The sequence below is a fragment of the Xiphophorus couchianus genome, chromosome 14 (assembly GCF_001444195.1).
Source record: "Xiphophorus couchianus chromosome 14, X_couchianus-1.0, whole genome shotgun sequence".
Classification (NCBI taxonomy): domain Eukaryota; kingdom Metazoa; phylum Chordata; class Actinopteri; order Cyprinodontiformes; family Poeciliidae; genus Xiphophorus; species Xiphophorus couchianus.
The window spans coordinates 17235355-17246983 of record NC_040241.1 but is presented as its reverse complement, the minus strand read 5'-3'; the positions used below and the strand labels follow the sequence as shown (position 1 = coordinate 17246983).

At 37.7% G+C, this 11629-nt stretch overlaps 1 protein-coding gene across 2 annotated transcripts; it reads left to right on the top strand.

Annotated features, from left to right (window-relative positions):
• Nucleotides 1-3208: 3208 nt before the first annotated feature.
• Nucleotides 3209-10199, top strand: slc3a2a (solute carrier family 3 member 2a). Of its 2 annotated transcripts, none has more exons than XM_028038891.1 (11): nt 3209-3355; nt 4393-4597; nt 4691-4875; nt 6951-7124; nt 7213-7304; nt 7391-7524; nt 8244-8353; nt 8450-8649; nt 8898-8933; nt 9047-9257; nt 9634-10199. In XM_028038891.1, the coding sequence occupies exons 2-11, from the start codon at nt 4401-4403 to the stop codon at nt 9771-9773; spliced, it is 1479 nt and encodes a 492-aa protein (XP_027894692.1). In that variant the 5' UTR covers nt 3209-3355; nt 4393-4400; the 3' UTR covers nt 9774-10199. The 2 variants fall into 2 exon arrangements, with proteins under 2 accessions (XP_027894692.1, XP_027894691.1); XM_028038890.1 differs by having other exon boundaries at nt 8898-8939.
• The last annotated feature ends 1430 nt before the right edge of the window (nt 10200-11629 follow it).

The following is an 11629-nucleotide window of genomic DNA, read 5'->3' as shown; positions in this document are numbered from 1 at the left end:
CTCTGAAGCTTTAACAGATGAGTCAGGCTTTTACCATTATGCTGATGTCTGAGCGGTACACCACTGGTGACACTATATCCCCTTCTCGCGTGTCAACTCTCACTCCAGCCAGATAATGTCTGGTTCGGTTCTAGCCAAGTTGGGAGTGTCTCCATTGGCAGGGTGTTCATCACCATGTAGACGTGAACGGGTTAGTTTCTCTGAAATCTCTAGGTATGTTCGGTGCGGGTTGCCCAGTCTGACTGACGCTGCACGGCCAATGAATGCAGTGTTCTGCCAATCACTTGTACGCAATACCCGGCTTGTACCATCTCTGAGGCGGTTCCAAAACAATGGGAAGGAACTGAGTAGGATCTGTAGACAAATCTGAGGAAGAACCGAGCAAAAACAACGCCTGTAGACAGGGGCTTATTTTATCAAATTCAGGGCATTTCCTCTGCCAATTGGATTCACTGGGCAGGCGATGTGGCGTCATGCTAGTCTGACGACAATCTTAGCAGCAGTGGAGCAGTAGTATGTCTCGTGCTTGTTGCAAGCAGTGACGTTTTTCTGTTCCCCAATCAGTGGACTGTAATATGAGACGGGAATAGCTCCACCCTAACCGTATTGTACCATTGTCCATTGACCTACAACTAAAGGAAGTTCAGGAATGGTGTGGTACGGGTTGTATGGGCCGATTTTACACTGGAAATGGACAAAGTGTTGTGTAGAACCGAATCAATCAGTAGAAATGAGACATAAGTTACACTAGATTTTATATCAGGGCATCAGGGTAAAGATGGTTGAATTAATTTCACCCTTTTCAAATGTTTGTTTTTAAAAACTGTTAATCCTGCCCTAACCCTATCTCTGATCCGGTATCATTTTTGTTCCACTATTCTTTTAATCTACTATTCTTTTAATCTACTACTTTCTGTTGGTCTATTAGAGGTCATCCCAATAAACCAACCAAAGATGGACAAATTAGAAGAGTGTGGAAACTTTTGGAAAGCAATGGAGGTGGCTGTGACATTTGCTCTGGGTCGAGACATTTGCCCTGGGTCAAGACATACATTTCTGCAGCTCAATTGGATTGTGAGACACTGTCTGAGGTCTGGCCCAATAACTTAGGTTAAAAGTTGCTGTGTCACAGTGTCCGAAATAGATAGGTGCAGGTTTTAGGCCAAGACGTAAATAGACAGACTGACCCTGTGGTGAATGAGAAGCTGGAGTACAACTTTATATTTTTACACCTCATGAATATATGGGTCAGCTCTGATTTATGTGACCTATAATATTACAGAGGAAGAGTGACGAGAATCTGGGGTAAATCAAACACATAAACAGAGCAAGCACTTACATGCAGAGGTGCAGTCACGTGAGAGCAGAGTAGGTAAGCTGGTTCCTGCTGGTTTTTCTGTGGCTTCACAAAGTTGTTGACTTGTTTTTAAATTGTAGAGACTGACTCAGAAATAACAGCCTGAGTGGTTAAGTACAGATCAAATACATGGTGTGAAGCAACAACGAGCTTGTGTTACAAAGAAACTGCCAAAAGAATGTTTGTTTCTCATCTATAAACCCTAAAAAAGTTTAGCTCAACATTTTTGTTGCAGATAATGAAGCTCTCCAAATATTCAGGCAACGACCTTGTACTGTAAACAAAGCAAATAGCACCGGAGACCCCAATGGACTGTGAGCATGAAACTGTTGGGAGGTTTTTTCTGAGAACTATGTTGTACAGTGAAGGTCAGCAGCAGCTGGGAAATGTGTCAGAGCAACAGCAGCCACAGGAGGAGGATGTTGTTTTTCAGATCAGATCATTTAAATTAACTATAACGTAATACAGGCGACATTATGACTTCCGTCATCAGCAAAAATCAGATCACATTAAAACAGGAGGGTTCACATGAAAACAAAACAGCAAGGTGAAACGCAGGACCTTTGAGATCAAAGAGCTGTTTTTATGCCTTTACCGAGAAAAGTCTTTGTGTAAATCCCGTCCATTGTTAGGAGGCAGGAAAATAAACTAAAAACAGAGAACATGGCAGGTTTACATAAGCCCACAGCGTCTGTTAAAAGAAAGAATCCCCCGTTACATTTCCTAGTCTTCATTTGCAAATACAATCAGTGCCTTGCAAGTACTGAACTTGATTTGTACCCAAAGAAATCACTGGATTTTACTGGGATTGTATGAAATACAAAAATTTAAACATAGTTTTCTAGATCTTTTACAAATACAACCTGACAACTGAAGTGTGTTTGCTTGAATACTCTTTATTCTTTCTTAAAGCACATTTAACAGGACTTATAGGTGAAAGTATTTTCACATCAAGGCATTTACATTTTACCTGTTTGTCTCTGCAAAGTAGTTTAAGCTCAACGAGTCAAGGATTCCCCATTACATTCAGGTTTAGACTTTAACTAGGCCATCTAAATATGTAATCCTGCTTTAAAGTTGGGGTTGGAACCTTACTTTATTCACTGATCTTCTAGAGAAGGTTAATAGATTACACAAAACTGGATTCTTCTTTGAAGATTTGTTGCTTTGGATTTTATTCAGGGGTATCAAACCAGGGGAGGCAGACTACAAAAGCAACATTTTCAGTTGGTTAAAAGTTGGAAAGCACATATCCTTTTTCTTCTCCTTATGTTACTTGGTGTTGGTTTATTATTGAAGTTTTGTAGTTTTAGTGTGTGAATACTTTTAAGGGTAAGTCTTTTTCACAAATCTCCACTTTTTTGCCATTTCCATGTTAGATTGTACATAACAAACACTTTAACAAAAAAGAGAAAGCATTCTTTTCACCTCGACTGTGCCTCACAGAAGAAGGGAGCATTTTAGCACAGATGATGATTTAATTAGACCTGTGAGAAACCAGGTCAATCATTTAAAGATCAAAGGTTTGATGTCTAAATCAATCATCATGGCTAATTATACTAATGATGTAATCAATGATGTGCCTAATTTTACTGTTTTCTCTATTTCAGAGTGGAGGAACATTTCGATTAAACATATCTTCAAAAAGTACATTTTGTACTTTCTTTATTATTATTATTTTCAAAAGTGGAAACATCAGCGAGGATTTAAACTAACTCCTATCACATTACATTTGACTGCAACGACGTGGAGGCAAAAACCTATATTTGTATTTAATTAGTTTTGTAAAAAAAATATGCCATATTTGTCCTCGTGGCCGAAGAGAGAGAGAGAAAGAGAGAGAGAGTGAAGCAAACTGATTGGTTGATTTCTCTCTCGGTGGGCGGGGCTAAAACTGGGCTACAAATACACTCCAACCGGCATTTCAACGGAGATCAGAGGAGACATCATTCAAACTGGGGCAATAGAACTCGACGGACATTTAACTGCTTTTAACAGGTAACCCTAAATTTATTTAGTGGGATTTTTCTCTTCCCTGAGAACCGTGCAGTTGGCTTACATTTCAGATATAATATCACGGGGTCTCGAGAGGGAATGGAAGGTTTTAACACGTGGACTGGCGCCTGACGTAGGTGGATTTCATCTTTAAAGAAGACAAAAGCTGGACTATTACCATTATTTTAGTGTTGTTTTTTTTGGTCTAATTTCTCATTTCTACTTTGAGTTATCAATATAAAACATGAAGTGGTTTTCGCTTTTTTTTCCTGTTAATCTGTATTTGTAGTTTAGAAGCGATTAAAGTGAATAAACCTGTTAAATGCCGGTTGGAGCCACTTCCGGCTCAACAAATTAAGACACACGAGGTTTTAGGTTGACTATTTTAGACTACAACGCTCATGAGGAGTTGCGTGAATTAATATTGTTTTCATTCTCTGGGTAAAGGAGGTATCATATCGTCGCGTTTTAGAATTTTATTTATATTTTTAAATAGATAAAATATTTCTCGCTCTTTTATTGTGAAATTTCACCGTTTTAGCTTAGTCTGCAACTCTGGGAGTCGATTTCATCAGACAACTGTTGAACGCGGAAATAAGATTATAATCTTTAGCAATCGAATGGCAGTCCAAAACTACAACAATTAAAAAAAATAAATCTCAATTGTTTTAGATCAGAATTTTAAATCATATTAATATAATTGCAACTTCGATCTGTATATGAAAACCTTCATTTAATTTTATGCGAAATATATGTAGAACTATTTAAATGTATTTATTGTTACTTTTTAGTGATATTTTAAAATGTAAAAACTTTCTATGCATATTAAAATAACCTTTTTGCAGTCCTTTATACAATTTAGTAGCCTTTATAAACATTTACTTTACTCCCCTGTCCTACAGGTCACGTTTTAATGTGAAACCTAAATAATCTGGAACTGATTCAAATTAAATATTCAGTTGCACCTTTTCAAATGCTGTAGAGGAGACCATAAATCAACTTGACAGGCCATTTTCCCTCATTATTTGATCATAAATCAGATCCAACCATGAATAAGGACACAGAGATGGACCTGGAGGAGGTGAAGCTGAACACGGTGGACCAGGAGAAGCAGCCTATTGCCGGAGACGGTCCCTCTCTTGCTGGAGAGAAGAACGGCAGCGTGAAGCTGAAGATTCCTGATGAGGATGTAACGTTCACCGGCCTCTCCAAGGAGGAGCTGATGAAGGTGGCTGGCACCCCGGGGTAAGAGCCGACAAAATACAACTTGGCCATTATCTATCTGTAGGTTATTACTTAAACATTTCCCAAACCTTACATGTATGTTTTAACATGTAGGTGGGTGCGAACTCGCTGGGTGCTGCTGGTTCTGTTCTGGCTGGGCTGGGTCGGCATGCTGGCCGGCGCCATAGTGATCATCGTCCAGGCTCCTCGCTGCAAACCCATCCCTGAGATGCACTGGTGGAATGAAGGGCCTCTGTACCAGATCCCCAGCCTTGAGGATTTCTCCGATGGACTGAAAGGTAGAATGTTTTTGGAGATTAGAAAAAATCTTTAACTTTGATTATTGTGTTAATGTTCTGCACAAAAATAAGACTTTCCCTTAAATCAGGGGTGCTAATTTTATGTGACCCCCAACTGCACAGGTGGTTCATGCAAATGGAGACTTTTTATTTGTAATTGACCAATATAACTTTCTAACAATGGAAAATGTTACATTCACTCAAAGTTTCTTTACTCCCAAGCCCCTTGTTTATCCAGAGAGATTTTACTTAAAAGCTGACTTTTCTGAACCCAAATCAGCTTTTATTTCATTTATTTTACTTGACTAAGTGCAGCAAGCATTTTGAATGAAAGTCACACAAATCTTAATATAGCTGAATAATTTGCTCAAGTGAACAAATGTATTATTCAGTTGTAAGAGAACAAATTGTTCCGTTGAACAAAAAGAACAATTTGTTACCTCGGCTGTAACAAATTGTTCTTTTTAAAAGAATTTAAAGACTAGATCCCTTTTTAAATCTTTTTTTAAAATTTGAATCTACACTAAATAAGATTCATTTTGTACCAAAAATAAAAATTTGACTACTTTATTTGCTTTTTAGTTCTGTTTTTCTTTCTTTTTTGAACTCTCTTGTCTTAAATGTTCCAGCTGATTCACATGAGTGTAGTCTTGTGACGAAGTTTTGCTTAGTTGGATAAGAAACTGCTGACTCGGCTGGGACTGTGAGACTAAAGGCCAAAGGGACGTAGAACACGACTGAGTCACTTCTTTCATGTCTCATTCAGATTTAAAGTCGTACTGAGTTACCCTTAACTACTAACTGAACTATTTGTTTTTTAATGCACTCATTAAAATGCTTCAAGCTGCTCCAATTTTTTTGGAGACAGGTCAAAAGGACAGAATGTCCTGCACTTGCTGCAAATTAGTGGGGGACACACTGTGGTTTCCAGCAGGCTTTGGGAGGAATTCCAGAAACCACATGTGACTTTATTGTTCTCGCATAGAGACCCTGCTTGTGCTCAGACTTCACATGGCTGGCACAGGGTGTGGATGTGGTTCTTCACACACTCCTGTCTTGGGTCAATACTTGTCGGTTTCACACTTTCTTTTTTTGTTTCTCCTAAAGTGTGTCCTTCAGATCTCCACAAATCAGGGTTTGTGCAGGTGCTTGAACCTCACTGTAATTGAAATAAAGATTGTCTTGTTTGTTTTCAAATTCAAAAATACTCTACTGATCCCAGTAAAGGGAAATTATGGTAAACAAAGTTATTGAAATTGGGGGATGTTTCATTAAATTAGTGTTGTTGTAGTAGTCAGGAGTGTGAAAGACATTTCCGAAATTTTATATTTTATTTTTATGTTCTCCTACAATGTGGGCATTGTAGGGAGAGCAATAAATTACGATATCGTATATCGTAATAGACATGACATGATTTATTGACGTGATAAATGTCAATAAATAAAATGCTTGGTAGAAAATATAAGGCATTATCAGGGACATAAGCAGAGGAGAAAATTTACCCTCAGTCTCTCACAGCAAGCTAAACAAGATTGGTGGCATTGACTGACTAACTCTTTGGTTACCTAGCAACGACCTGCTGAGTAACTTGTGGTTACCTAGCAACGACCTGCTGAGTAACTGATGCAGCAGTTTGTTCCTCACTGCTTAAAATTAAAAAATGGCACAGAGTGAAAAATGAGGTAAAACAGGAAAGGTCACGCCACCAGTTTGGCAATATTTCAGATATTTAAAACAAAAAATATTTATCCATCAACTGATATGAAATGATTGTATTGTGATGCATTTTTCAGCCATCCTGTCCAGATCTAATTTACAGTAATATTATGAAATGGTGAATTGAAACTGCCTTTAGTTTGTTTATGTTTTTTTTTTTTTTATCCTCAAAACTGGTGTAAGATTTTGAAAACTTGCCTTCAAACTGCCTGAATTTTACTGTGGGAAAAGTGGACAAACTTTGTCAAATGTTTGCTTTTTATTTTTATTTTTTACACGCCCGTTCTAGGTTTTCCGTACTGTGTGTGAAATTCATACTGAGGATTTATTTTATGACCCTGTATTCTGTCCTCTGCCAGGTCTTGAGGGGAAGTTGGACCAGCTGAACCAGTTAAAGGTCAAAGGTCTGGTTCTTGGTCCATTTCACGCCGTCCAGAAGGACCAGGCAAACTCCCTGGATCTTGAAAACATCCTCAGAAACCATGGAACGGAGAAAGAGTTGGAGGCTGTGCTGCTGAAGGCTAAAAAGAAAGGTAGCTTATTTTATTAAATTAAAAGCTCAAAATTAAAACTGTTCAGTGACTTTTATTTAGTTTGATGCTTTCCCGTTTCCTTTTTAAGGTATTTCTGTGGTTGTTGACCTGACTCCGAACTATGAGGGAGCTAATCCATGGTTTTCTGCCATCGACGATGAGGTGATGGAGAAAGTCAGGGTGAGCCAGTGTTTACATTTGTCTGAATTTCACGCGCTTTCTTCAGTGGTTCTGTACCAACCTGATGTGTTCCTGCTCTCTTCCAGAAGGCAGCAGAGCGCTGGATAAACCTGGGTGTTGATGGCATCAAGGTGTCAGACCTAAGGTCTGCCTCCAGCTTCAACGAGTGGCAATCACTGAGGACTGTCGTCCAGGGCAACCACACTGTCGGCAAAGCGAGGTGACTGAATCTGTTTTCTGACCTCTGAGAAACTAGTGGAATACATTTAGGGGAGAAAATGAGATTAATTTGTCAGTCTAATTGGTTATTTTTCCATGAGTTTGATCTCAGAGCTTTCAAATATCAGCTGATTTGTGGCACAGACATTCCAGTGTGAGGTAATAAGTGGAGAAAGGTCAGCAAGAAAACGAGTAAATGGGTATCTCTTTTTTTTCTGTCATGGTAGAGTGACCCCTGGTGGTGAAGTTGTATCCTGATCTTTTAAAATCGCATAACCTTTTGTGTTAACTAGTCTCTAGACCTAATTTTAAACCTGAAATACATCCTGAATTTTCAGTAGGTCTTTAAATTTGATTCCTTGTTCTTTTGACTTTTTTCAAATTTAGTTTTTGAGTTAAGGAATGCATTGATTCAAAACCTGTTAATTATTCTCTTAATCTTTTGATTTATTTTGATAATTAATTGGGTAATCATATTGAAAAAATTAAGTTTTTTAGTTATGAAGTCTCTGTAATTAAATTTGTTCTTCAAAAAAGGGGACAGACTAAAACACCAGTCTTGTCTTTCAGTTTTTGGTAGAGAAAAACAATAAATCTTTCAAATGAGCTCATAGAATTAATTTATTGCTTAGGCCTGATTTTATTTGTGTTGCAGCTACAGTGAAAAGCTCTGCCTTGTTTTTTTCTGTTTAGTTTCTGACCTAGCATTCTTCCTCTCAGGGCGCTGATTGGTGCGGTAGAAGAGGCTTCAGCAAATGAGGTGGTCCGCCTGATCAACACCACTGGTGTGGATATTATTCTGCCCAACCTCCTCAGCTCCAGTGACAATGGTGGGTTTATCCTGTCTGAGCCAAGAACTGTGTCTCTGTTTTTGTTTGGAGTTTTGATGTATTTTGTGTTTTTGTTTTTTCCCTGTGGATTTTCAGGCGTGGCGCGCATCAAAGCTGTGGACGTCCTCCACTCTCAGCAGAGCAGTGTGGGCTGGGGTCTCGGAGCCAGTAAACTGGAGCCTCTGTCCAAAGCGGCAACATCCTCAGACCTGCAGCGTCTCTACCACCTGCTGCTCTTCACTTTGCCTGGAATACCGGTGTTTACCTACGGAGATGAACTTGGCCTTCAATTAAATGTAAGCCCCAACCTGACAAGGTGTCGAAATGTTCAAACAACTTTCCTCTAATTGACTCTGATCAGACTTAATATCCGCATTTTATGTCTGAAAACTTTTCTTGCCATTTATGAAATGCATCAAATCTTGGGTTAACATGTAATTTAAAAGAAAAAGCTGAATTCCTAAAAATGGCGTTCAGGAAATCTGTATAAAAGCTGAATAAATTTTCATACTCAAAAAAAAAGCCTTTAACTTCCACATTTCAGGGTACCAACTGGCCCAAGATGGTTTGGGAAACTAACGCAAGTGTAAGTGTTCAGTCAGTTGTGACTTTTTTTTTTTTTTTTAAGGGACATTAATTTGCTGTCCTCAAGTAGCTACTTGTTTTAAACATCCTTACATCTCTGGTATGCAGGCTAACCAGACGGAAAGCAGGACGTGGTTCAAATCCCTCAGTGACCTCCGAGGCAAGGAGCGTTCGCTGCTTCACGGCGACTATTATCCGCTCAACTCCTCTGCCACATCCCTCGCCTTCCTTCGTGTGTGGGACCAGAGCGAAAGATACATAACCGCAGTTAACTGGGGAGAGAAACCAGCAGAAATAAAAATTACACTTCCTCCTTCAGGTGAGCTGGTGGTCAAATAATATGCAGAAAATCAGTCATGTAAATTGTAGGGGAGAGGATTGGAGCCACTGGGGGGAAAAAAAATGTGATTTTAGTCTTAAAATGCTGAGTTTATTAAGTTTGTACTTGATATTCTGACCATCAACATTTAAAAAAAAAATTCCACTTTAAAATGTTGACTTTTTTTTCTCCCTCAAAATTTCTTTTTCATTTAAAATTTTGACTCCCCCCCCCCCCCCCCCCCCCCCCCCCAAAATTCCAACTTAGTACTTTGAGATCAAAAGTCAAAATTGAGATTAAAGATAAAATCCTACTTTTTCTTACTGTTTAATACTAGTTGTATTAAACTTTTTTTTTTCTTTTTTTGCTCCTGCAGAAGGTGTAACTTTGCCAGACACAGCCGAAGTGAAGATGTCGACAGATGAAAATCTGGCAGTGCAGTCGTCCGTCAGCCTGGAGAAGTTCACTATAGGACCTGAAAAAGCAGTGATCCTGCAGTTCCCCTTTACAGGCTAAAGATGGCGCCAAACCTACAGCATAGTTGTCTGCAGATCAGATTTATTTTGTAGAAGCTCAAGTCAGCAATGCTAAATCTTAGGAGTTGGATGAAACATTTTAAAAATTCAGGATTTGTATTTTGTTACCATAACAAGTCATTAGTTTGGTCAGGATGTGTTTGGAGGAAAGCAGTGGCCAGTTTCAGCTTTTTAAAAATGTCTTTTGTTCAAAAACAAAATGCTTTTTAACGTTGACTTTTTGTTCAGATGTCTAAGACATTCCACCTGTGTTTTTTGAACATTCCTTTATTATGTTTTTGTTTCTAAACCAGTGTTTTAGTAAATGTTCCAGCTCTTTCTTTTCACTCCTGGAAAACATTTTTGGATTCAGACACAGGTAACTGAAGCTTGTGGAAGCAAAATTAAAGAAATGAGTAAACTGGTCTGTGCTGACTCTTGTGTACACTTTTTTTTTTTTTTTTTTGCAACACCACTTATGAAAGTTGTCTTTTTATCTAAGCCAAAGATAATATCAGAAAATGTTTTTCAGCATATACAGGTGTGTGAAACTGTGTCACAGATGTTGAGGGGTAGTGTGTCTTCATTCTCACCAACCTAAGATTTAGAGGTTATCTTGATGTGTATTTTACTACACTGATGCATGCATAGCTCACTTTCTATGGCGTTAAAGTGTTTGAAGCATCTGGCAGTGGCTCTCAAATGATTTATGTAAAACTACTTCAAATTTGGGTAAGTTTGACTAATTCTGCTTTGCTATGACCATAAAACGGAGATGAAAATTTAAACGGCTGGAGGTTTCAGTAAGCGTTATGGCGGACATCAACTCTGAATAAACCACAGAAATTCAGAAATTACAGGAACTGAACTCGGACAAAACTACATCTGTAAAAACTCCAGTCACGTTTAATCTTTGTTTAGAAATGTAGGATCTTCTGTTTGGACATAAATCTTGATTCACATGATCAGCTGAAGCAAATCATTTAGTTTGGTAAAAAAATCTCTACAATTAGCATGTTTGGTTTGAAGTATTGAACTTTTGAGAACGATAAAACGAACAAGGACTGCATTGCTGTCATGGTGCTGCACCTTTGGGGGAAAAAAAAGCCTTCGTGGTTTTCCACATGTAGGCCAGTATAGACTATATATACAGTATATATAAAGAAAGAAATCTGACTAATGTGTCTTTATGACACATCTTAATAATCCCTAAATATTTTTTTTATTTATATACTTGTCACTTTGTGTAATGGCATTGAATTAATATTTAAACCATATCAATTCAAAAAGGTATTAAAAGGAAAATGTTCCCGTTTTTACCATAAATACTTATCTATTATATTAAAATTGTGTTAACAAGTCTTACTATATGTGTTTATCATATATGTATCTAATACATTTGCTTTGAACAAAGGGTACAATGCCAATGGCGTTCTTTTTTTACTTTTTTTAGTTTTCTCTTTACATTAATAGCTTTGTACTATGTAAATAATAAAAGGATGGCATGACTGTGTTTTCATAAAAAGTATTTTAACATTGATTATATAAATTGATTTAACATATAGTGTATATTAACCGAAGAAAAAGACAAAATTCTGACTAGATGTTAAAATTCTAGTATATCATTAGCCTTACATTTAGTTTTATCAATGTAACTATAAACAAACCCCATTTTTGTTTATATATTTATAGAGTCCAGTTTATTTCATTTATGAACAGAAATGACAAGACAACCCAAAGATTTCTCAAATTATTTGTACGACTATGTTTCTATCCAACAGATTAGCCGAGAACAAAAGGTTCACGGCTACTGATACCATCACTGTACAGCATTTTGACAAAAAGCGTTGCTGCTTT